Below are 27,466 nucleotides of genomic sequence, written 5' to 3' on the forward strand. Positions count from 1 at the left end.
CGAATATTTTTATTCAAATAGTATAAGAGTCAACTTAAAGTCCTACAGTTCACTCGTTCTATTTAATCTTGCTTCCAAGTTTTATCCTCTTTGATGGTTTTTTAGTTTTAAATTACAAATTTATTTATTTTGTAGTTTAGCTTGTGGAGTATATATACATGTAGGTTTAATACTCTAGAATAAAAACTCTATGGGGATATAAAATTCTTACTTCTCGTCTATTCTATAATTCCAGTGTTCATTTACGATTTAGCTATAATTAAATAAATATTAAATTTTTGAAAAAACACTTATTAAAGATCAAGAGTTTAAGTTAAGTAGGACATTTGTTTAAAAATGGAGGGAGTACGTATTAACACGAACATTAATTTTAATTAAATAGCTGGTCAAAGTTCACGAAGTTAAATTTATATTGAAGATCAAATAAATTTGTGAAAAGAAAATATATTAATTTTCAACATTAAATCTAGGCTAATTTATCGAATAACTTATACTCCATACTACTAATAAATAAGGATAATGAATCCATCTCAATCTTTGATAATTTTATTAATTTACTCTAGTATTTATTTTATGAGAAAATGTTTTTAGTATGATAGGGAGTTCTTTTTCTGGCTTTAGAGCATCCACAATGGCGCCCGTCCCGGCGGACGCCGGCCGGCGTGCCGGAGTTCCACGCGGGACATCTGCCATTGCGCAGCGGTGACGCGGATACAGACGTCCGCTGCGGACACCGGAGTTCCGCGGCGTTCCCGGGACGTCCTTGCGAACGTCCGCCATTGCGTTAACCCCACGGACGTCCGCGCGGACGTCCAGATTATTTTATATTTTTTTTGAAAATTCTATAAATACGGCTCGTTGAACTTCATTTCATTCGCACCACTTGTATTAACGAGTATCCCTCTCTCTCTATTTTCTTTTATATATCCAGAATGGCTGGTAGTGGTAGCGGTAGTGGCTTTGGTGCAGGCGGTAGCGGTGCGGGTGGTAGTGGTGGGGGATATGATGACATAATGAGGTGAATTCATGCACGTGTGCGGGAGGCAGCGGAGAGGAAGATACTGGCGGCCTTGGCACCGGTGGTACCTCGATCCATCCATCGTCGATCTATATTACCCCGGGACCACCTCGCTGCACGCCGTCGGTTGTACGAGGATTACTTCGCTCCGGAGCGATTTGGGGAGAACATGTTCCGGCGACGTTTTAGGATGCATCGTCCGCTCTTTTTGCGTATCATGGGCGCTTTAGAGCGTCGATACGGGTATTTCAAGGTGCGGGAGGATGCGACTGGTAAACCCGGTCACACTCCGTTTCAGAAGTGCATTGTCGCAATCAGGCAGCTGGCATACGGAGGCACGACTGACATGTTCGATGAATACCTCCACATCGGTGAGACGACTACCCGCGAAGCCTACCCCCGAAGATTGTCAGGTTATGCTGGATATGCACGGGACTCAGCACGGGTTTCCGGGGATGCTAGGCAGCATAGATTGTATGCATTGGGAGCGGAAGAACTGCCCCGCTGCCTGGAAAGGGGTGTACACTACGGGTTTCAAGGGCAAGAATCCCACGATGATCCTTGAAGCGGTAGCTGACTACCGGCTGTGGATTTGGCATGCCTATTTTGGAGTAGCCGAGTCGAACAACGACATCAACGTCCTCCATTCGTCGCCCCTTTTCAACGACCAGTGTATGGGCGTCGGTCCGGCCGTCAATTTCGTCGCCAACGGCAACCAGCACAACATGGACTATTAGTTGGCTGGTGGGATATACCCTATGTGGCCCGTCTTTGTGAAGACGATCAGATGCCCAACAGAAGAAAAGAAGGTATATTTTGCGGGTCGTCAGGAGGCAGCGCGCAAGGACGTGGAGCGGGCATTTGGTGTGCTCCAGGCTCGATGGGCGGCAGTGAAGGGTCCATCACGGTTGTGGAATGCTGACAACATCGCCGATATGATGTACGCGTGTATTATCATGCATAACATGATTGTCGAATATGAAGCTCCAGCACTGACAGATTGGGCCAATGATGATGCTGATGTTGCGGGTCCTAGCCACGGTGTGGCCACCAGCAATGTACGTATGGGGATACCCCATGACGTGGTTGAAGCGAGTTCGTGGATTTGCCGACATGCGCCAAAAACAAGCCCCATATTCGACTCCAGAACGATATAATTGAAGAAGTATGGCAGCGGAGGGGTCGTCGTTGATGGAATTTGTATTTATTGAGTGTACTTTTTTTAGTTTTTTTGTTGAAATGTACCTTTCTTTTTTTATTTAATGAAATTTTTATTCCGTAATCGTTGCGAAATTTTTATTCCCTAAATTGTTTAATTTGGTGAATTTGTGAATTTTTATTATTGTGAGAAGTCCGTCGGGATGTCCTTGGGGATGTCCGTCACTGTGCAGTGGGAAGTCCTTATGACGTGGCAGTGCAGTGAGAAATCTTTATGACGTGGCATGAGGTGTTTTTGGTATGTCCGCGGAGATGTCCGCCGGGACATCCGCACCAGTTTGGATGCTCTTAGCGTTTCCAACTTAAATGTTTGGTTCGTCAGTTTTTTATTCTGTATTATTCAAAACTTTAGTTTGGTTCAAAGAAAACATCAACTATTGCTCACTAATTTCTTCATGTCCTCATTTTTAATTTCTTATTTCCAACCTTACCCCTTAGGAATTCTAATACTCTACGCGCACAATATGCTTTCTTTTGTGAAACCCATCTCTCCCACCATGGCAACAGTTGTGGAAATATCAAGAATAGAGCAAGCTCTTCTTCTTATTGTTTAGTTTGGAAAAATTGTTCGAATGCTCAGGGCTTAGACTTTCATTTCACATGTTGGTATAATGGAGAAAATAAAATGGGGACACCTTGTCGGCGCCGTGGATCTGGAGTTGCTTCTGTCCTCCTTTCAAATCAGCTACGGTTTCGGAGGGGTAAGGAATGGCGGTGGTAAATCTCTTTTGTTTCAGAAAATGGAAGGGAGAGCTCTAGGCAGGCACATGATATCTCACATGATGAAGTCTTCATCGGAGAGCTTGTAGAAAACGCGAATGGAGGAAAGTTTGAAGAATTTTTTTTGCGTAGGAATAAATGTGGCTGTTGGGGATAAAAAGGAGGGTTATTTTAGTAAATGCATATGATTTAATTGTTTTGAGAAAGTGATGTCAGAGGTTTTTGGGAAGAATTGCTAAAACCATCCAGAACGCTGTTGCTATACCGTTCCTTAAAATACTATTTGCGGGCCCTACTGTACTTTTTAATTCAATTTCTTAACTAAGGAACTGAACCTGCAACCCTTCGTTCCTTATCCGTCCCTTAACCGTTCCTTAAATTACTATTCATTCAATTTCATTTTTTTGTTTTTATTTCCAACTCAATTCAATTAAAACAAACACACTTCATTAAATAAAATAAACTTACAACATAAAATTCGTAAAAAAACATAATTTAATAATTTCCTAAAAAATAAAAGTACATAATTTAATAATTTCATCCGACAAAGTTTACCCAAATGTACTCAATTAGATCCTCTTGTAGTTGGGTGTGGGCGCTAGAGTCGTGTGTCCTTGCACGAATAGATAACCATTCTTGTATAGACGGATGCGCTCCACTTCGAGGCGGACTACTTACGGTTGAGCTTCCGGGGGATTCGGGGTCGAACCAATTTCCCACCTCTGGTCCTTCGTCTTGGACAATCATGTTGTGCAAGATTATGCACGTATACATGATGTCGTCCATGTTCTCCATGAACCACGTACGAGCCGGGGCTTTGATGATGTTGAAGCGCGCTTGGAGAACCCCGAACGCCCTCTCCACATCCTTGCAAGCAGCCTCCTGCTTCTGCGCAAAAAGAGCCTGCTTTGGATTCGCAGGCCTGCTGCACGACTTCACGAAAGTAGGCCACTTCGGGTAGATGCCGTCGGCGAGATAGTACCCCATTTTATAAAGCCGGTTGTTGGCGACGAAGTTGATGGCCGGCGCTTTACCATCCAAAACTTCGGTAAAGAGGTCGGATTGGTGGAGCACGTTTACATCGTTGTTCGACCCGGGGACCCCGAAGTACGCGTGCCAGATCCAAAGCCGGTAGTCGACAATGGCCTCGAGTATAGGACCCCCTCCACGCCACCGGGCAATTCTTCCATTGCCAGTACATGCAATCGACGCTGCCGAGCATCCCGGGGAATCCGTGCACTATTTCGTGAAGGTCGAGCAGGGACTGACAATCGGTCGTGCTTGGCCTCCGGGGAAATTCATCAGTGAATGTTGCCTGAACGCCTTTGCAGAATTTGAGCAAGTACAGTCGCACAGTGGTGTCTCTGATGTGGAGGTATTCGTCGAACATGTCGGCCGTTTGTCCAGTCGCAAGCTGACGGATTGCTGCAATACATTTCTGCAGCGTCGTATGGCTGGGACGGCCGACCGCGTCGAACCCTTTCTGGAAGAACTCTTCCCGGGCTGCCAAAGTATTCGCGATGTGGAGAAATAGCGGTTTCCCCAAGCGGAAACGACGACGGAAGTACGTATCTCCCCAAACCGGGTTATCGCAGAAGTAGTCGCATACTAACCTTGCGGCGGCTTCCTCCCGGTTACGATGGATGTACGTACGGGACCGCCGTTAGGGCGGCGCGGCTTCCTCCGCCTCCCGTCGACGATCTTCTTCAAGTGATTGTTCCATTATTTGACGCATTTGTTTAAAAGGATCCACTAGTTTGATTAAATTTGGGAGAAGAAAAACATAGTTGATTTGAGATGAAAATTGAGGTGGAAATAGAGAGGATTTGAGAGGAATAGATGTGTGTTTGTGAGTGAAATGAGTATGAAATCGGAGTATTTTATAGAGTAAAGAAATAAAAAAATTGAAAAATGGCTATAAACGGTAACATTACCGTTTACAATTTTTTTTTTAAATTCATATTTAAAAAATATATATTTATTGCGTCATCGTGACGACGCCCACTCGCGGGTCGGCGAGTGGGCGTCACGCATGGCCTGGGAGCTCGCCACGTCGCCTCGGCGCGTGCCGAGACGTCTCGTGCCGCGTCTCGTGGTGGCGGGTCTCGGGACGGGCTGGGAACGGGCTTGGGACGGAACGGCCGGCTGCAACGCATTTCTCTGCGGTTTCATTCCTCCGGCACGGAACGCGGGCCGGTTACGCCACGCTTTGTGGATGCTGTAACCGACGAAAATTGCATTTTTAGGCCACCCGCAACGCGCCATGCGGGTGGCCCGTAATTCTTCACTAAGGGACGAGACGACGGCGTGACGCGTTGCAGCGCCCCGTCTCGTCCCCAGTCCGCCACACGTTCTGTCCCGCCATGACGGATGGCGAGACGTCTGGCCACGGGCCAGGGTGACGTGGCGCGCTCCGGCGCCATGCGTGACGCCCACTCACCGACCCGCGAGTGGGCATCGTCATGCTGACACAGTAAATCATTTTTTTAAAAATCCAAATTAAAAAATAAAAAATAAAAAACGAAAAACAGTAATATTACCATTTTTTCTTTTTTATTTATTTATTTTTTATTCTTTACTCTATAAATACTCCTAATTCATCCTCATTTCACACACAAATACACATCTATTCTTCTCAAATCATCTCCATTTCCTCTCCAATTTTCATCTAACCTCTCATCACAAAATGTCCGGCGACGGAAACTCTGGCGGTGGCGGCTCCAGCGGGTTTGACATTAACGCTTTCGGCGACTGGGGGGCATGTATAATGTCCTGGGTGGTGGATCCGGTTCGTCGACACCGGGCACCCAGGGTTCGTCGACGCCGAGGGGGTACCAACCACCCCATTTTGATGTGGATGCATACGCTCGTCCCTCCGCCCCGAGGTATTCGCAAGGATTATCCCAGATTCGGGAGGATTATTCCGTTGAACCCACTCTGGAAGAAGGCCGAGGCGGAGGACGAAGCCGAGGCTGTGGAGGAGGCCTAGGCGGGGGAGGAGTCCGAGGCGGTGGAAGCTCCAGGGCGGAGGCGGAGGCGGACAAGGAGGAGGATCTAGGCCGACATCCGTACAGCCCCAAAGAAACGCTGGCGGTGTACAACGCCTGGATCAGGTCTCGTACGATCCCATCGTCGGGAATCAACAACCCCGGAAGTGCTTGTGGGAAAAGGTCATCGAGGCCTACCACGAGATTAAGCTGAAGGGGTCCCGCCGCCGCACATATAAGATGCTCCGCCCTCACTTTGACCGAGTCGACAGAGAGGTCAAAAAATTCTGCGCCATCTACAAGAGTGAAGCGGCTCATTACCCAAGCGGAGCCACGGGAGCCGACATTCTGAGGTCGGCTTTGCGAGTCTACTACGCCGACACCGCCAAACAATCCAGCTCGGGCTCGACTTCGAAGCGCACGAAGCACACGGCGGGTGACCAATACTCGTCTAGTGAGGGCGGTTCGGGCAGCGCCGCACAAGAGTTTTCCTCGCAGGAGGTTGAGGGTACGACAGACGATGCCGGGGGATCCTCCCGTGGGCGCCGTCGGCCGCAAAGGAGAAATGCGGCGAAGGCGGCTAGAGGGAGGAGGGGCCGAGATCAAGCCAGGCGGGCTCGGGCTCGGGGGCACCCTCGAACTCCCTAATGTCCATGTACATGACCGTCACAATGGCGGACACTTCCCGCATGACGCCTTCCCAATACAAAGTCTATCTTGCCGGAATTGAGTTTATGGCAAGACAACTTGGTATTCCGCCTCCAGGTGGCTTCAGTGCACCTCCACCGCCTTCAGGGGATGATTCTCCGGCGGAGTAGTTTTTTTTATTTTCTATAAAATTGTATTTTAAATTATGTAATTTTTATTTTTTAAGATTTTAATTATGTGTTTTTTTATTTTTTTGAATTCTAAGTTGTATTTTTATTTTATGTTGTAATTTTATTTTATTTTTAATGAAGTGTGTTTTTATTAATTGAATTTGTTGGAAATAAAAATAAAAATGAAATTGAATGAATAGTAATTTAAGGGATGGTTAAAGGACGGATAAGAGATGGAGGGTTGCAGGTTCCGTCCTTTAGTTAAGAGATGGAGTAAAAAAGTACTGTGAGACACATGAATAATAATTTAAGAGAAGGATAAGTGACGGCGTTGCGGATGGCCTTAAGGCAAGCCTTTAGTCCATTACTCAGGTCATTCAAAAACGGTATATTCAAACCACACATTAGTAAATGTCAGAAATCGTCCAATCCCCTTCCCTAAATGTCAAACCAAACACACCCTACCCTTAGTTTATTATTCTACGATTTTAGATTGCATTAACTTTACCATCGTCACACGAGTTGAATTGCCATGATTAATACAAATCGAAACCATAGATATAAGATTAATTGATAAAAGTTAAAACTCATCAATTTAAATATTAAAATAAATTAATAAATATTCCAATAAATTCGGCAGTAATCCTAATCCAGATAACCAAATAAACAAAAGTCATGAACCATTGGCCCGCCAATAAATTTTACCAAATTAAGAAACGCTAAAACGGTAAATAAATCTCTCAAACGCATCATCCGTACAAGAATCTCTCTGTCAATATACTCTTTTCGTTCATAAATAGCTATATAAGAGCATCTCCAGTGGGCGGATGTCCCACTCGGACATCCACTAGGACTTCCCAAAAACACCTCATGCCACGTCACTAGGACTTCCCATCCCACTGGCACGTCACTAGGACATCCCCTTCACAATCCGCCCTTTCCATCACCCTTCCCACTAGGACTTCCCGTAATTAAAAAAATCACAAATTCACAAATATAAGTAACGGAATTATAATTTTGACACGGAATACGGGAAAATTGCAAATGCTTCATTAAAAAAATTACATAAAAAAAGAAAAAAATTACATAATAAAAAAGAAAAAATTACATAATAAATTTTTTGACTCGGCTCACTCCTCGTCGTCCGTGCCGGCCTGGCCGTCACCCGTGCCGCCTTGTGTCGCCGTCGCCCGTGCCGCCCCCGTCGTCCCCGCCGCTAATCTCGGCGCCATCATCTCCAATGGGTGGCATCCCCAGATCGCGCCGACATCCATCGATGACATCCTTCAACATCCTTTTGTACACAGGATCTGTCGTGCTATGCCACCTATGCATGGTCCGGACCAAGCTAGTCGTTATCTGCGCGCGGGCGAGACGGTCGTACTCTTCTGAGGGAGCAGGGGCCTCCGATTGGACCTCGAACGACCCGCTGCTGCTTCCCCTAGCCTTCCGCTGCGCAGCCTTTTGCCCAATCGGGCGACGACGCCGGCGGGAGTCTGATTGAGGTAGCGGGGACACTTCCTCGGCTTCTGGGATCTCGTGCGAACCAGCACTGCTGCTGTATTCACCGGAAGCGTTGATCTTCGTCCGCTTCTGCCAGCCCGATTCGACACCCCCACAAAACTTTTGGGAATCCTTCACCACGAGATAGGACTCCCACTGGTCGAAATCTTTGAACTTCAAAGATCTGTCGGGGTACTGCGCCAGGGCACGGTTCTTCACATCCTCCTCGGACATACCGCTGGTTGCCTGGCGGAGATTGTTTTGGTAGAGGCCGATAAATCGACTAAGCTTAGGCCTCAACCGCTCCCACTGTTTCCGGCATTGTTCGGGAACGCGACACTTCGCCCCAGCCGGTTTGTGTGTGAGGTAGGCTTCAGCGACGCGATGCCACAGTCTGTCAATGTGCTGGTTAGCACTGACATAGGGATCCTCGACTATTGAAACCCAAGCCTTCGAAAGCGCGATGTTTTCCCACACGCTCCAGACCGTCCTCTTTCCCGTCTCCTCATCATCCTCCTCCTCAGCCACTGTTCGCGAGGAAGAGCCCGTGGCTTTCCCCTTGCCCTTGCCCCTGCCACGGCCCTTGCCCCTGCCCCTTGCTGTTGTCCCCACATCATCGGGAGTCTCCCTGAGTGGAGATAGCCCCAACTCCTCAAAAGAGAAAGTTTCCACGCCAGTGAACTGAGTCTGCGGAACAAAACTGGAAAGGGTATCAATAGACAACATATCGATAACCGGCCGATAGACATCGTCCGCTAGTGGTTCAGGCCCCCTGCCACCCCCTCCCCAGGCATGGTCTGCATCATCCCATCCATCCCATCATATTTGGGGTGATGCCCCCATCCCCGCTGCCCTGGGCATCATACCACCCATCCCACCCATCCAATTGTACATATTGCACTAAGGGGACATCATACCACTCATCCCACTCATCCCACCCATACCACCCATCCTACCCATTCCACCCATCCTCCAGTTCGGCGGGAAACGTCGGAGTCTGCGACTCGCTCGTGGCGGGGGAGTTCCTGTCGTTCTCCATTAAGTAGAAATGAAATTTGTAGTAAAAGAAGAGAGAAACTTGTTAACACAAGTGGTGCGAATGAAATGAAGTTCAACGAGTCGTATATATAGATTTAAAAAAAAATTAAATACCGGACGTCCGGGTCCCGGACGTCCGACCCAGGCCACAATGGCGGACGTCAGCCCGCCCGTCGCCCGCGCGTCCGAGGACATCCGACGTCCTTACGGGACGTCCGTATCCGACTTGCCACGCCATAATGGCGGACGTCCCGGTCGCCTGTCGCGGATGTCCGACCGGACGTTCGCCATTGGAGATGCTCTAATTACCATTCCCTACCACCAACAAAAATATATGCACTTTCTAATTTTATTTGTCCCATAAAAATATATTCCCTACGTCTAAGATGACCCCTTCCTTGGACGACACATAATTTATGCAATTTTATTCTGTGTTAGATCGAGAGAGGAAAGTCAGAGAAAATAACAAAGTACAGATAGATGATGTTTCCATTTTAAGTAATGAATCATCTTGATTGGAATAAACAAAAAAAGAAAGTGAGTCATCTTCAATGGGACAGATGGAGTATATATTTTCATTTATAAAAAAGTTATCCACAACTCATTATCCATATACATTAGTTTATTTACAACTTATACCACTATACTCCACTATTACAATACAACTCGTTATGCACTAATAATAATGTAGGTCTTGCCTGCAGGGACAGTGCAGTTGGCAACGGATGGGCAGATCTTACTGCAATGATCATGTGTCCGAATCACACTACTGCGGTGTAGTTGCTTCTATCTCTCAAGCACAAGTATGAGGCCTTGTGAGATGGGCTTCTGGCAGCCAGTGGGTTAGGCCCCCCCTTAACGAGCCTGATTGAATCCTCTCACGTGATGTCGGGCCGGAGTGTAGGGGCCGCCAAGGCGACGAAATCTCTTTTTTGCTGCAATAATGTGGGTCTCTCTATCCACTAACACTACTTTAACAACTGTGGATTAATTCTCGTGCCGTTTCATACAGGCATATTTTTATAATAAAAATAAAATAAAAAAATAAAAACTTATTTTCAGAGTGGCGAAAGAAATTGGAAAGTTATTTATAAAAGAAAAGAGAGCAACGGTTGGGCGTTCATGGGCAGTGCCCCCTTTTTCCTCTTATGTGTATCTTCCTTGCAATGTCATCCGCCACCAATTCCCCCACCGCCCAAATCACCCACCACCGCCGCCGCCTCGATCAGGACAACGACGAGGCAATCGCACACACGCCGACGCTACGGTATGCGGCGTCGCGGAAGAGAGCGGCGGAGAGTAGTTGGATTGATGATTGCGTGACGAGCGCGTCTGCAGTTATGACCTCAAGGAAGAACGCGCTTTTCGTCTTCCTTTTGGCGCTCCTCATCGTCTCCGCCTTCATGAAATTCTCCTTCACCAAAATCGTCACAACGGACAAGGACTTTTTGTTTATTCACAATTTTAAGAATGATTTGTCGTCGAATGCCGTTTTCGATTCCGACGCCGCCGCTGCTTTGCAGAAGCGCCAGATGAAGGACTTTCCGGTCAGTCGGTTAATTTTCCGTTTATCTTCTGAATTTTGGATTGATCATCAATTAGAATATAAAAATTGATCATATTTTTAATTTCTCCATTAATTAGTGATAATGAAAATGAAGAAATTGAGCGTTGAAGTTTCCATTGAGTAGTTTGCGTTTGACCCGTTTCGTCCATTATTTTATCCATGTAGAATTCTGCTTATTATTCCGTAAAATCAAAAGAATTCTGCTTTATTTCTGACTAAGCTAAAAAGTCATCATTATTTCCCGCTTATTTATGGTTTATTCCCTAATCCTCTAAAAATATAAAGATATGATATGTTATGGAAATTAAGACAAAATTAGTAAAGTAAGAGTGAGAATGTGAATGGAAGTTAGAGTAGTGCTAGTGAATAGTGACATCCACAGTATTATTAGTGTTTTAACGGTTATATACGTTATAATATTAAATAACTTAGTAGGGTAGATAACTTAATGTGTAGGGGTGACGCCCACAAAACTCATAGTAGTACATTTCAAAATTTGACTAGTAAACTATAATTATTGGTTTATTTGATACAGGTCCCAGAAATATGGATGAAACCCAATAGTGACAACTACTACAGATGCATAGCTCGACCAAGAAATTGGACAAGTACGTCATTTTTCCTCTGTTTTAAGTTCAGCCCTTATCATTTTTGCTAAGCTATATATATTAATTTTGAATTACTTTTTGCAGGGACAAGCAATAAGACCAACGGATACATATTAGTACACGCAAACGGAGGATTGAATCAAATGAGAACAGGGGTAAGTAGTTGACCGCGTCGTGTTTTTAGCTATCCGGTCGCGTGCTGTAGCAATCTAACAATGCACATGAAATATTTGAATGCAGATATGTGATATGGTAGCAGTAGCAAAGATTATGAATGCCACTCTTGTGCTTCCCTCCCTTGATCATCAGAGCTTTTGGACAGATCCTAGGTGTCAAGTTTGTTTTGATATCATCCATCATTTGTAAATTGTAATACTGCTACTTCAGTTTTAGCTTTGTAGTAGTAATGTAATCTGTGTTTTCCTGGCAGTGATTTCAAGGATATATTCGATTGGAAGCATTTTATCGAGGTTCTGAGAGAGGATATCGACATAGTTGAGACATTGCCACCACGGTACAAATCCGTGCATCCCCTGATCAAAGCGCCCGTGTCATGGTCAAAGGTACAGCAATATTTTTGCTACAAAATTACAAAATGGAACCAACTTAAAGGGCTGTTTATGGTTGATGCATAGGCTGGTTACTACAAAGGAGAAATTCTTCATTTGATGAGGAAGCATAAGGTGATCGAGTTCACACATACAGATTCACGCCTTGCAAACAACGGCCTGCTCTCCTCGATACAGAAGCTGAGGTGCCGTGCTAACTATGAGGCCCTTCGTTACACGCCTGAGATTGAAGAGCTCGGGAAGAAACTGGTTGAGCGCCTCAGAGGCAAAGCCAGCGAACCTTATATTGCACTTCACTTGAGGTAATTATACACCAAACTTGTTAGTACTACTTTTTACGTTCTTGATTGAATACGGCGAATTTTTAACCTGGTCGTGAACAGATACGAGAAAGACATGCTTGCGTTTACAGGGTGCAACCACAATCTGAGCGCTTGGGAGGCATATGAGCTTCGTGAGATGAGGTACAACGTGATGCATTGGAAGGAGAAAGAGATCAACAGCAGCGAGAGGCGGCTGGAGGGGGGCTGCCCCATGTCTCCGAGAGAGGCAGCATTCTTGCTCAAGGCCATGGGGTACCCTTCGTCAACGAAAATCTACATTGTTGCAGGTGAGATCTATGGCAACAACAGCATGGACGTGCTGCGAAAAGAGTACCCCAACATCCTCTCTCACTCAACCCTCGCGACAGAGCAAGAGCTAGAGCTCTTGAAGACTTACCAGAACCGCCTCGCTGCCTTGGACTACATCATAGCCTTGGAGGGCGATGTGTTCGTGTACACATATGATGGGAACATGGCGAAGGCAGTGCAGGGCCACAGAAGGTTCGAGGGATTTAAAAGGACGATAAATCCTGATAGGTATGGGTAGCTTATTCATCATTCAAACTCAACAACGCTAGATTTCAATGTTTTGCGATGACAGGTTGAATTTCGTGAGGCTGATTGATTCTTTGGACGAGGGGGCGATTTCTTGGGAGAGGTTCGCCTCTGAGGTGAAGCGTCTGCACAATGACAGAATCGGAGGGCCTTACCCGAGGCAGGCAGGGGAGATACCGAGACTGGAGGAGAACTTCTACGCGAATCCCTTCCCGGGCTGTGTATGCAACAAAACAAAGCATAAGCAGCAGTTGGATCACCGACAAGAAAATAGCAGTAGTTCGGTAGTTGCTTCACAATGACACACGAGGGCATTTTAGTTTGGTTCAGTAAGGAAAAGTGGTGTTTTGAAATGGAGAGAGCATTGCACAGACACCCTTCCGAGAACATGCTTCAAAGCAGATTCGCACGCACACACGCTTTGCCATGTTTGTACATTGACAACGACGAATTGGTCAAATTTTAGTGGTACGTAGGCTATTATAACCTGCGACGAAATATATACGCCATGTATTCAACTTATTCTTTCATAATTTATTCGAGCACAGATTGGCAACTAAAGCGATTCAGAAAGAATCATTCATAAATACATTGTTTATTTTATGAGATACACACGAAAGGGGAACGCTACGATGACAGCATAGTCAAAATGAGAACTTAAACAAGCAATCTATCTATGATACTTACACAAACAATTCGACATATGATTCTAAGCAATCTGCGATACGAAATCAGAACACCATAATGACACTATAGTTAAAATGACAACCTAGACAAAGCAATCTGCGATACATAAGCAATCAACTCGGTACATAAGGTAGCAATCCGCTACACGAAATGAGGGATAATCAAGCAATATTCGATATAGCAGGTTAAGGTTGAATGTGATGCTAAATCTAAGGATTATTATATGTAGTTCATTGTCATTATAATTATGGTTGTCTATAATCCATACAAGAAAACCTAGATTTATTATAGAAACACCAAAACCAAGAAGCCTCAATCACTGAATAGGAATCATGACTTCATTAGTACGGAACGGCGGCAGAGTCCACGGCGGATTATACCGAGCCAGCACAAAATCCCCAATTACTTCGTACCCATCCCTCTCCAAACACGCCATTAACCCCTTAACCCTTTCCGCCACCGCCTCCTCACTCGCCACGCCGCTGAACTTCACCACGCCGTATTTCTTCTCCCCTTCCTCCCTAATCACCACCCTCTCATCCACCGGCCGCGGCGCCTCCTCTGCCCTGACATACTTCGACGGCAGTATGAACCCCATAGTCACCAAATCCCCTTCGCCCTTGGTCACGACGGGCGCGGTCATCGCGATCTTCTCCGGCGCCGTTTTGGTGAGCACCGGCGCCGTCATGGCGATCTTCTCGGGCTTCGAATTATGCGGATTGCCGACGGCGCCGATGTACTTGGCGAGGATCATGAAGCCGCCGTCCCTGTCGGAATTGAGCTGCGCGGGGTCGTAGGTGACCTCGGCCACCACCGCCGGGGGGTATTTTCGGATTTCGTAGTCGTCGTCGGCGGCGATTATCTCGTATTTCGGAGTTTCGACGCTGATTTTACCTAGTATCATTCCCATTGTGAGAAGGTTTCTGGAGAATTGGAAGGGTAATTGGGTAATTGGGTGGAGATGGTGAGATGGATTTGAACGAATTAGGGTTTTCATATATGCTGGATTTATGTGGAAATGCTGAGATGAATGGATTTTGTAATGCCACGATTTTCTAATTCCACCACGTACCTATGTTAAAATTAAATTCGTCATCTTCCGCTGTTCAGCCACGTAACATGCATTTTTATATACAATTAATAAAGTATTAAGAGAAATATAGAAAAAAAAAGAAAGCAATCTATACATATATAAAAGTTGAGTTTTGAGACGTTTTGAATAGCTATTTTATGCAAGGGATGTAAATGCAATTGAGAAAATTATTAAATTTAAAGTCAGTAGCGGTCATATTTAACATATTAAATCAAACTAAATTACTTACAATCATTGTTTATTATAAAATAAGTAAAATCATTAAAATGCCTTTCAATTTGAACCGATATAATTTCGGTATATTTATAATTGGTATAAATTGAGCCGTTTTCCATGATTGAACATTATTTATTGATTAATGGACGTTTTTAGAGTAACTGGTATGAATTGAATTGTTTTCCATGATTGAAAATTAATTATTGATTAATGGACATCTAAATTTTGCAGTTATTATATCGAAAGGCCAAATAAATTATGACACATTTAATATTAATTTAATTTATAATAAATGTCATTTAGCACACTAAAAGTCATTAAAAATATCATACGCTACACAAATCTTCTATAAATACCGATTTCAATAATAAAAAAATTTATTCTATCTTTTATGTGTGTTATATTCATATTAAGTTTCGTATACTTCTTTGTTGTTTTATGTATTTTTATCCTATTCAATCTATATATCATTATGAACAATACAAAGAAGATGAACAACTATCATAACCTTTACATTTTTTTGCAGCAATCACAAATGGAGAACTTGCCACAAGCAAGAGAAGAAAATAATAGATGTAACAGGAATACATTCAAGAAACAAATAGTGAATGGTACGTTAACATTTATTCAAATATTTTTTTAACAAATTCCTTTTAAATTTTTTTTGGATACTATAGCTACACTTTTCCATTCTAATCGTTGTCCAATTTATGAAAACTTTTAGCAAAAGTTTGATTTATAGTTTTGGGCTACCTTGGTTGATTGGTACCATAACAGACGATTTGGTATGCTATTGTGAAACATCGGTGGAAGCGCATACCATGTTTTAGGATTGAGAGGTGGTGCTAAGGGGAGATAGGAAAACTCTTAAACTTAAGTTCTAACTTTTTTTTGATAATGATACTATTATAATATACTCCCTCCGCCCGTGAATAGAAGTCCCGTTTTTCCATTTTAGTCCGTCCGCGAATAGGAGTCCCGGTTCATTTTTACCATAAATGGTAATAGGGTCTCACCTTTCACTTACTCATTCCACTCATATTCCATTTAAAACTAATATATACAAGTGGGACCCTTATTCCACTAACTTTTTTCCACCCACATTTCTTAGAACCCGTGCCATCAACAAATGGGATTCCTAATGGTGGACGGAGGGTGTATTAGGTAAGAATTAAATGTGGTAATTGATTAGTAAAACTGTAAAAGATTGCAATTGACTAATTTTCTCGCTAATTACGTTCATATAAGTTATATTTTGCCTGGTAATTCATGTATTGCGTTTACAAATAATAATCACTGAATTAGTTCTTAATAAATTGTATTTGGCATTTGCATTACTTCATTTATTTATTCATGTTATTTTAAACAAATTCTACTTTATGCAGAAGTAAGTTTGGTGCCATTATTTATCAAGTTTATTTATCAATTTATCTATAAAACAAAGTTCAGTTATATATAATAGTGAAGAATTTGTAATGCCATGATATTTACATATTTGGAAATATACTATTTCGTATATTTTGTTATAGATGATGATAGGTATAATTTAGTCACAATCTATTCCTATGATTAGGAACCATGACTATAATTATGGAATTCAAATTGTTGTTAGGTTTCAAATTTAGAAACAAAATAATTCTTTAAAATTTGATTACAGGTTACAAGATTGCATGTGTGAATTCAGTTATAATTTGAAAATTAATTATAGAATAATTACTTCAATGACTTGGTTTTTTAATATACTGCCATTAATAAAAACTATACTAATTTAAATGTATACAAATACAAAAAAAAGGTTACACACAATTTTGTAACAATATTATTCTGCGTCGGTTCGTTTATATTTCAAAATACAATTTTAAAACCGTTTTGAGATTTGAAAAGCCATCGTGTAATTTTAAAACTTGCAATACTACCAATTTATTTTCCGAATCAAAACTTGATCTTGTGCATTAAAACCTAAGATTATTTCAAATGCATTATTTAAATAATGAAGTTACAATCTTGTATTCGTGAAGAAATCAAACTTACTTGATTTTTTAGATTTTTTAGTATAATATCATTAATAAAAGCTATACTATTTTAAATGGCTACATAAGTACTACTCCAAAATAAAATAAATTAACTCAATATATACATGTAAAATAATCATGCATAAAATAATAAATTAATTGGAATGTACATGGTAGGATATATCTTATCAAATTAGTAGTGTAATATAATGCATGTATTCAACATAAATTCGTGGATTAATATAATTAAAAATGTTGATGATTGAATAAGAAACTGATATCATCTCTATATTTTAAATTGTTTCATAATAGAACCAACACGGAATTAGTTAGAAATAATATATTTAAATTTTAAATTATATAAAATCAAAATGATTTTTATAATTATAGTACTATAAGTTGATTTAATTATATAATAGTTTATTTAGGATTTTAGATTTTTTAATGTTAACATGAGCAGATTGGGATGTAATGTAAAACTTTGTACTCGATCATCTATGTTGGATAATGAGTATCTATTATTATGTTGAATATTAAAGTTCGTTTTAAAGTACAAAGTAAAATTGAACTGGGACGGAGGGAGGATTTTATTTATATTTGGTTCATTTGTTGGTCATGATGATTATATTTTAACGTTAAGGGTTTAGGATTTAGATTTCAAGGTTTGGTTTTTAGCGTATTAGGGTCACTATATTACAATGTAATGAAGCTCGACTATGATAAAGTATAGTACCAATTTAAATGGATACAAAACTTGATCTTGTGTTAATCAATTAACAATTTAAAATCGTATGATAAAAAAATATTTCATCGTGCATCGCACGTGGGCTAAAACTAGTTAAAGTAAAGCATGAGTGCCTTGTGGACCTGCTCACGGTTGCACTAGTGCCGTCAGCATGGACATACTCTTAGCTAAGAGCTCCTCTCGTCGGGTGGGCGGGACCTATGGCGTGAGCAGAAAAATTCTGAAAAAATAAATAAAATATTTTCCAAGATTGGGAATTGGTGGTGGATGACATTGAAAGTAAAAAATAAATAAAATCTTTTCCAACTTTCCAAAAAAATAAATTCCAAATTCCAAAAGATGATGTTATGTATCCGAGCAACATTTGAAGTGACCATCCATCACTCAAGATTTTTATTGCATATGCAAGTGAAATGCGCCTTGTTATCTAATGCATGAATTTGAGCTTGTTTATGAAAGGGTTGGCAGCGGAAGTATACATAAATCAATTACATAATAATTCTGATCTATTTAGCAGATTATTTAGATAAATTCTATTCGCGTAATTATCACATGTATCATGCTCATAACTTGAATTAAATCATGCTTTCATTATAATTGAAACCTAAAACATGTTTTCTACGGATTAGCCAGTTTACCTTGGGGATTCTCCAAAGTATCAAAGATAGCTAGCGCCTTCTCTACGTGAAGATCTTGAGTACTAAACCACGGATCTTCTGAATGGTTCCCGAACTATATGTTGATATCAGTGTGGGTTGATCTCACCAGAATACTAGGACTTAAATAAAGAAGACATAAATTCTATCTCACGGAGGAGAGCTGAAGGAAAAAATCGTCCCACTCAGAGAAGGAGAGGGGGACGAAAATTATGAGTATAATTAAGTGTATTTTCTGTCTCCTTTATTCTACTATTTATATTAAGTCACATATTGGGCCCAGTCAGGGATCTATGGAAGGTTTTGGATATGGTCTCCCCCAATTAGCTTTTTACTAATTAAATTGAACCCACAATTTAATTTAAGCTTATATTGGAATATTACGAGCAGCTACTACAGAAGTAATATTGCACTGCTCATCCCAATCCGAAATTATAAGTAATCCGGGTTTCCATTTGTTTGTCGTTCATTTCTCGCGCTTAAGATAGAAACGTCCATTAATTAATTAGTGTGTGCTATGAACTTAATTAATTAACATCTTATTAATTTCAAAAGTGGACTTAGCAAGAAAACACTCATTTATTATTCATAGAGTAATCAAACTCCAACTAGCTAGGTTCCGAATAATAAAGCCTTATTTCGAGCTCCTCTTGAGGACGTTATCAAACGAGACTCACCTTGCGCACGATTCAATATAATAGCAATCCTAGCACCGCAAGATATTAATCACCACTACACAATATATCAGGATTATTAGGTTGCGAAAAACCCGCACCATTTGATAAGTCAAAGTAGTGTATAATCAATACCGTATGCTCAATGCTAACGTACATTGATTAAGAAATAAATAATTATCAAGCCCTCGTCTTTCGGTAGATAGCATAAAGACTTATCTCGCTGTTAGATCCAATTCAGTGCTCTACCACACCAATGTCATATTATTTCAGTAAGACTTAGAAATATGCGGACTGACATTGCAACCTTTCACGATAGGTAGTCTGGGCCTATATGGGTTGTGAAATTCTTACTTTTTCTTTGTTCAGAACTGATTGTGTTACCTTAAAGTGGACGACGCCCACAACCAGTCTACTAAAACAAAGACTTAGACTTTGTTAAGTTACTTATACATTTAAACATGCAATAAACATCCATTAAATGTAAAACATAACAACATTAAGACAAAAATAATCTGTTGCATCCATTGGAAAATAAAATAAGAGTTTTTACAGTATTCAATCACTCGAAAGGTGATTTCTAGTATACAAACTCTAACAATCTCCCACTTATACTCAAAACAGCTTTCGAGTGTACAAAATAAATGTGCACTACGTCTAATTCTTCCACTTATACTGAAAGCGAGTTGAGGTCTTGAACGAGTCGAACTCTCATCCCTTCAACATGGCGCTCGAACGGTTTCACCGCCAATGCCTTTGTAAAAGGGTCTACCAGGTTGTTCTCTGGCGCAATATTGACCACTTGTATGTCTCCTCTCTGCACTATATCTCTAATGATGTGATACTTCATCTCTATGTGTTTGCTCGTTTTGTGAGCCCGTGGTTCTTTCAAGTTTGCCACAACACCAGAATTGTCACAATAAATGTTGATGCTCTTGGGCAGATTCGTAACCACACCTAAGTCCATAAGGAAGTTTTTGAGCCATAAGGTAGATGGGCGATAGAGTCCACAAGCACGCACACGCGCGCGCCGCCGCGTGTCCGTTGGCCTTGGACTTGGACTTGGATCTTGGAAATTGGTCTGTGGGCTGTTCGTTGAGCGTGGTCCATGCCCCGTCTATTCTTTATAGACCATCTCAAATTTTACGTTGTCCCCGACGAACCCCGTCTCATGGCGGGTCCTGGTCCACGATATACCCCGACACAAGGCAGGTGTTAAAAGGTCCCTGTTGGACCCGACACATTGTGTCAAAAGGTCCACTTTGTTCCTCATCGTGTAGCGTGTCAAGATGTATTGTGTCTCTTCAGCTCCCAACGGCTAGTGCAACAATCAGTAACCCCTAGTGGTTACAGTCAATGGCCTTGATGACAAACATTATGTCTATTGACTCCAGCACCCCCTGCAGGTGAACTCAAGCATTCTGCATACACGCTCTCTCCCTCTCTGCATTGTTTTCCTGTCGAAGCTCTGTCCTCGCCTTACTTTCGTTCATCGGAGCTCTGCTACTTCAGGGACGAAGTCATTTTATCTTTGGGGACGACACGCCAAATCCGAGAGCACTATCGAGGCTTATCTCATCTTGCGAGGACTCCTCGACTCGGCTTACCTTTTCCTACAATTTTATTTCGTGTAATTTTCAGTTTATTCCGTGTAATTTTCGCTAGGCAAGTTTGTATCACTGTATACCGAGAATCCAACAAATGCAAGACGAGATAATCCTCGTCAACTCGTAGTCGAACCAAACGATGATACACATACCTGGTGCTTCAACAACTCCCACAACAACCTCTTGGGTGTTTGACAATACCTTTGGACCTTTTCTGGATTCACCTCGAGTAGACCGATCGGTTCCACTTTTAGTGGTTCCATTGGATCCTTCACCCATGCCCCCAGTGTTTCCCCCATAACTCATGTCAGGGAACTGCGTCCCGCACGGGAGATATTGTGATTTGCTGGTGTTTGGGGGGTCGCTATCATGATTCATCATCTAGAGAGAATGAAAGGTAATTTTTTTTTACTCGATAGATCAAGAGGTTTGAATAAAATGAGGTGCAACGAGTCGTATATATAGAGTTGAAATAGTAAATATATAAAAAAAATCAGACGGCGGTCGCTCGGTGAGCAATAGGCTTCGAGCGACCGCCTAGCTCCTCTCGACGATGCACGTGCTCTCTGCCCCCCTCCACCCTTCCTCCTCGGCTCGACGGTCTCAATAGCGCTCTTCCCGACCGCCGTCCCACATGGAGGTAGCATAGTACCGGAAAGGGTGCCTATTGCTAATGCTCTGAGATAACTTTCTAAAATAACATTAGGCTATATAAGTCAAAATTAAAATTATAATTATGGTTAAAAAATATAAGAGTATTATGGTACTGTAATAAGATTTAGGTGTATTAATTTTTGGAGAAGTATAATCAAGTTCTTTTCAAGCTACTGTAGACTTACAATTTAATTTGTCATTAGATGAACGGTAGAAGTCAAAATTGCAACTGAGAAATTGATTAAAAAATAATTGTGATTTCAGTTTTACGTTACATAAGTAAAATACAAATATGAGTTTTGAGTGCAGTTAAGGGGATAGCGCATGAAAGCAATTATATGAAAATAAGTGCAAACTCGAATCTTGGAACAGAAAGCCATAACTAAGATGTACGAAGGATTTAGAAATGAGTACAAAGAGGAACACTAGAGAAATGCAACGACAAGACTGAAGTTCGAAGGGGAAGAAATTTAACCTGCAACACGAGAAAAATAAAAGACTAAAGTCTCAAAATGGTCTTTAACATATTGAATTTTTTTGATTTTGGTCCAAAACATTATCTTTTGAATTATTCGGTCCCTCACATTTGAAATCGGATCACATTTGGTCCATTTTGGACGGTTCCGTCAAATTTTTGACGGGTTTTAATTACCGGGTCACAAATCCGTCACTAACTGGGAGAAACTGATCCGTCACTAATCCGTCAGCACGCAGAGCTTTCCGCAGGCGGAGAACACGCGTCACGACTCCGGGTGGAGGTCCCCGGAGTAGAACTTGGGCAGCACGGCCCGCGCCACCGACTCTATGTCTGAGACGCGGAGTCCGGCGAAGGCCGCGAAGATGAGCACGTGGATTCCGGCCGACTCCGATATGAAGTAGTAGAGAAATCCGGCGAGAGGAGAGAGAAGCAGCAGGAAGAGGAGGCGGAGAGCTCCACCGGCTTCGAATGCGACTAGTGCGAAGTAGGGGAAGGAGCTCCTCCCCCTCAGCAGCGTCCCGTCCATGTCCACCACCACGGCGTCGTTTTCTCTCCCCGTCGACGCACAGTCGTGGATGCTGCAGAAACACGCCGCCGCCGTCATTTGCGGAAATGTATGTATGTGTTGTTTTTTGATGGAAAAAAAGGTATAGGTATCTAGTGATGTGTATTTGTTGAATTTAGTGCGTGTATATAGAGAGAGAAAGAAGAGGTTGCCATTGAAGAGAGCGGTTTATTTTCATGGAGTACATAATACAGAATCTATGCATCGACAACGCTCGAATTCTTAGTTATTGTAAAACTATGATTTTCAATTGTGTGACGGATAAGTGACGGATTAGTTTCTCCCAGCTAGTGATGTATTAGTGACGGATTTGTGACGGATATGTGACGGATTAGTGACAGATCAGTTTCTACTAGTTAGTGACGGATTCTGTGACCCGGTAATTAAAACCGTCAAAAATTTGACGGAACCGTCCAAAATGAACCAAATGTGACCCGATTTCAAATGTGAGGGACCGAATAATTCAAAAGATAATGTTTTGGACCAAAATAAAAAAAATCGCAATATGTTAAGGACCATTTTGGGACTTTAGTCAAAATAAAATACTATCTTAATTACAACAGCATGAGTTCTTTTGACTTCTCTTCTTGTTATGAATACTAAGAGATGCGCAGTGGTGGCGTCCGTCGCCACCGCCGTCCGCGCCGCTGGCACGGACGCCATCCGCCGCCGCTGCGCTCGCGCCGCTGGCACGGCGCTGCTCGATGTATCGAGCACGTCCGTGCCAGCGGACGCACACGTGGCGCGCTCCCATTCGTCAACGGCATAGCCGTTGTGTTTAAACATTTTTTATTTTTTTAAAAAATCGGTATTTAATTATAAATAATGCTAAAATAAAAAAAAAAATATTTTCCAAATCCCAAAAATATGGCCGTTTTTTCCCGTTTTTTCTGAATTTTTTTTATTTTTTTTCCCCAAAATCATCTATAAATACACACATTCATCACTCATTTATCACATCAATTCATCTCTCATTCATCTCTCATTCATAATTTTTATACAAACTATCAACACATTCAACATTCACTCAAAACATCAAATGGATTTCACTCATCTCATGGCGGAAGCGGAGCGCGAAGAACAAGAATACTACGAACAAGACACACAATGCGCGATACTCGAATCCACAATCAACTACAAGAAGACCTAATCAACCACATGTGGGCGAAATTCGGCAACGAGTAGTGGTTTTTTTAATTTTTAGGATTTTAATTATGTAATTTTTAATTTTTAGGATTTTAATTATGTAATTTTTCATTTTTAGGATTTTAATTATGTAATGTTTAATTTTATTTGTCATTTGTAATATTTATTGTGGTTTTTAAATGAATTTTAATATTATGGAAATGTTATTGTTTAATTGAATTTTAAATTGATTGTGCTCGTCCTTGCTGAAGAGCACAGTTGTGGGTGTTGTGCTCTTGCCAGAGAGCAGGCATGAATAGTACCGTCCGGCCCCACAACCTTGCCGCTGGCAAGAGCACGGTTGTGGATGCTCTAATGAATGAAAATAAAAACATAATGGCAGGACCAAGATTTTATTTTGCAAAATAGTGTCATGGATCAAATGATTGCAAATAAACTTGCAATCAAAACAAAGAAAGAAAAATGTGAGAAATGAGATACGACTAGTCCTTGATGATAACTGAAGGGACATGGATGATACCCTTTTTCTCAATTCTACAAGAGTGTGAAGGGTAGAGAAATGCGAGAACACACTCTCCAATCGTCAATTTAGAGAGAAGCCGCATGGCTCAACTTTGGTAACACTAGCTTCTTGAGTTGAGGCAAAGAAAACTGTTTGCTGGAAACGTCATCTCCTCCCCAACAAATGATTCCCACTGAATCATCCTATAAAAGGCCCTATGTTTCGAGCTCATAAACTCACTCAGCATTTCCTCACTTGTTGAGTTGCAAGCAACTGCCTTCAATAGAAACTCGACAACCCACTATTCTTGCTGAAGATTCTTCACCCTGTCCATACATTTGAAATCATGAAATCTACTACTATTCATAGCTTAAGTTTAGCACTTCATATATAGATCCCAAACAGTTACGGTTTCATCAATACCCATATAGAGAAAGCAATGCTTCAAATAATAAGCTAGACTTTCATACCTTAAGTTTACCAGTTCGATATCCTCATTTACTAGTTCCCACTCTACAATCGAACTTTTCTTTCTCAAGACCCCACCAAGTCAAGAAATTGCCAATGCCAAATACCCACATTTCTTTTCCTATTTTCTTAAATCTTTCTTCCAATGCAGAGTCTGCATATTGAATTCATAATTAATAGCGATCAGATCAATTGAATAGTGCAATTCACTAGGAAAGCGTTCTTATAAGTTTTTTAAATTAATTACACATTGTTCAACACTTCAAAATATTTGGATATTTTCATAATCTTCGATGTTAAATTTGTAAAAATAGTTCTAGTATGCTTTATTCGAATATACTCAGTACTACTTTAATTTAATCTCTATTTTTACAATGATCTTCTCTCTCTAATAATAGTAATTTTTTGCTAAACTTATAAGCTCAAGTGCTCAATTATATCAGTATTTAGTTCGGTTCGGTTCGGTTCGGTTAGTACATTTCAACCAGTGGACTAGGACTAATGAGCTGCTACATACCAGACAAAAACCAGCCAGTCAACCTCGAACTACTGGACCGGTAGGTTATACAACTAAGAGTGATATACATAATAATACTCTAATGTAGTATGCGGAAACATGAATTGAAGCCTATCAATAGCATAACTTTCATCAAATATCAATAAATTAATAATTCGAACAATATCAATATAACCCTAATTATGCAAAAAATATTATTAAATATTTCATCAGAATATACGCAACTAAGATTTCTTTTAACATTCATAAAATTATCCTTTATTTGAAATATATTTATTACAGAATTTAAAATTTTAGGACAGGGAACAAAAATAAACTTCACTATCTGCAATGTTTCCATTGTGAAATGCTTTGTTTTTGAGTAGTTCCAAAAACTTGAGAAAACTTGATAAGCTGCTGCGTGCCTTTCAATTTCAGATTCGGATATATATCTCAGAGATCCAATTGGAGATCATATCGTCTTTTATCAGCATCTTTGAGGAAACACTTCATCTATTTGAGCTGCCTCCTTGACTTGATCGGCTAAAAACCTTCCCTCTTCCAATAGCAAATCACGGATGGTTTCAAGAGCAATAGACACCACTGCCTCTGTCATTGCAACAATTCCAAGCTTTGATTGTTTGGTCAACGCTCAGATGTGAAGAAACGGGGGAGAAACAACGAATCAAAGAAACAAGAGTGCAGGAGAAATAAAACGCAGCATGCTAAAGAGGTCAATAATGCTTACAAATTTAAATATACGTACAATAACATCTAACGCCTGTAGGCGAATGCATTTGTTTTACGGAGTACTTCTTGCAGATATTGTATATTTGTATGTACTATATAGAATGGCTGATATAGAATTGTACTCCCTCCCGCCCGTAGAGCATCCACAGTAGGACGGACATCCTCACGGACAAGCACTAGGATATCCCAAAAACACTTCTTGTCACGTCATAAGGACATCTCACTGCACTGCCATATCACTAGGACATCCCACTACATAATAGTGGACTAGCACTAGGACGTATAGGCCCGCAACTCTTCGTTAATTCACCGCGTTATATCATCAGCATCCCTACCACTACCACTCGCACTACCACTAGTCATTTCAGGATGTAGAGAGAAAGAAGAGAAACTCGTTAATACAAGTGGTGCAAATGAAATTAAGTGCAACGAGTCGTATATATAGAGTTGAAAAAAAAATCGAAAAATGCTCACGTCTGTCCGCTCGTCCGTCGGGCACCCACAATAGCGGACGAGCGGACAGACGAGACGACGGACGTTCACGAAATCTGACGGACGAAAGGTCGTCCGACCCACTCGTCCGTGAACCGCTTCCCCGTCGCAGTAGTGGACGAGCGCGATGGACGAGCAGCTCGCCGGTCGCTCATCCGCACGCTCGTCTACTACTATGGATGCTCTTAGTTGTTCTATCGGAGTATTTACTTATGTAGTACTCATAATTAACTCATTTTTTATTTCTTGTTTTGCACTTTCTATTAGAGCATCTATAGTGGTCGGCTAGCGAGCGGCTCGCCGATTTTTGGCGCTCGCCGAACTATTGCAGCCGGCGAGCGCCAATTCGGCTAGGGAACGCCGATTCCCTGGCGCTTGCCGATTCTCTCGCTGATCGGCTCGCCGCTATTGCAGCCTCCCGATCGGTGAGCAACCGGCGAGATAATTTTTTTTAAAATTTTCGAAACACTATATATACGCGATTTGCGCGACATTTTCATTCGCACCACTTGTTTTAACAAGTACTCTCTCTATCTTAATTTCTGTACAAGATCAACAACGTGAAATGGATCTCAACAACGAGCCAAATTCAGGGTCGAGCGGGTCGCAAACTCCAACGGTTCCCGTGGGAGGTGGATGAAATCAGATGCCCGGGTACTACAACTACATGTACCCTTGGCAGCAGATGATGCCCGGGATGGCATCTGGTGGTGGTATGCCGGGATGGCAGGGGACGCCGGGGGGTCAGGGGGGACCGGGGATGCATCCCAGGATGACGATGATGTCGGGGGGTCAGGGGGGACCGGGGATGCATCCCGGGATGCCGATGATGTCGGGGTGGGCACCCGGGGTGCAGGCGACGCCGGGGTACCCGGCGATGCAGGGGACGCAGGGTACACCGTGGGGGCAGGGGACGCCGGGGGGCTCTGACGTATATCACCCCAGCTTTGATTTTTGGAACTGCTGCTTCGCACACATCGACCCCAGCGGAGACGCAGTTCGAGGGGATTGATACCTTCTCCTTAGATGAGTTGGGTATAGATCTCGGGGCACCGGACACTCCCGTGGGGTGGAGTCGGGGCGCGCCCAAGAACAAGAAGGGGAAGAAGGTGGTCGGCGAGTCGTCGCAGGCGGAGGTGCGGAGAAAGTGGACAGACGCGGAGAACGTTGCGCTGTCTAAGGCGTGGGTGAATGTTTGCGATGACCCCCTCGCCTCGAACAATCAGAGGATCGTTAACTTGTGGGCTAAAATAGCAGCAGCCTACCAGGCATTTTGCCCAGAGGGGAGGCCACGCAGCGGG

The 27,466-nt window shown here is 42.2% G+C and overlaps 2 protein-coding genes across 2 annotated transcripts; one reads left to right on the top strand and one right to left on the bottom strand.

Moving 5' to 3' along the window:
• Nucleotides 1–10,441: 10,441 nt before the first annotated feature.
• LOC121799097 (O-fucosyltransferase 19-like) lies at nucleotides 10,442–13,485 on the top strand. Its single transcript, XM_042198434.1, has 8 exons — nucleotides 10,442–10,849; nucleotides 11,405–11,477; nucleotides 11,562–11,632; nucleotides 11,718–11,806; nucleotides 11,908–12,040; nucleotides 12,113–12,348; nucleotides 12,430–12,906; nucleotides 12,971–13,485. The coding sequence occupies exons 1-8, from the start codon at nucleotides 10,451–10,453 to the stop codon at nucleotides 13,224–13,226; spliced, it is 1,734 nt and encodes a 577-aa protein (XP_042054368.1). The 5' UTR covers nucleotides 10,442–10,450; the 3' UTR covers nucleotides 13,227–13,485.
• A 195-nt stretch (nucleotides 13,486–13,680) lies between these two features.
• On the bottom strand, nucleotides 13,681–14,635 carry LOC121799098. Its single transcript, XM_042198435.1, has one exon. It carries the CDS (start codon nucleotides 14,606–14,608, stop codon nucleotides 13,928–13,930), a length of 681 nt encoding a protein of 226 aa, XP_042054369.1. The 5' UTR covers nucleotides 14,609–14,635; the 3' UTR covers nucleotides 13,681–13,927.
• Between the last annotated feature and the right edge of the window lie 12,831 nt (nucleotides 14,636–27,466).

This window comes from Salvia splendens, chromosome 4 (assembly GCF_004379255.2).
Source record: "Salvia splendens isolate huo1 chromosome 4, SspV2, whole genome shotgun sequence".
Taxonomy (NCBI): domain Eukaryota; kingdom Viridiplantae; phylum Streptophyta; class Magnoliopsida; order Lamiales; family Lamiaceae; genus Salvia; species Salvia splendens.

What these genes read in the sequence shown, in the direction of transcription:
- LOC121799097 (XM_042198434.1), top strand. Translation starts at nt 10,451, where the DNA reads ATGTGTATCTTCCTTGCAATGTCATCCGCCACCAATTCCCCCACCGCC. An exon ending in TCGACCAAGAAATTGGACAA is followed by an intron (nt 11,478 to 11,561) that starts GTACGTCATTTT and finishes TACTTTTTGCAG; the next exon opens with GGACAAGCAATAAGACCAAC. An exon ending in CGCCCGTGTCATGGTCAAAG is followed by an intron (nt 12,041 to 12,112) that starts GTACAGCAATAT and finishes GTTGATGCATAG; the next exon opens with GCTGGTTACTACAAAGGAGA.
- LOC121799098 (XM_042198435.1), bottom strand. Translation starts at nt 14,608, where the DNA reads ATGAAAACCCTAATTCGTTCAAATCCATCTCACCATCTCCACCCAATT.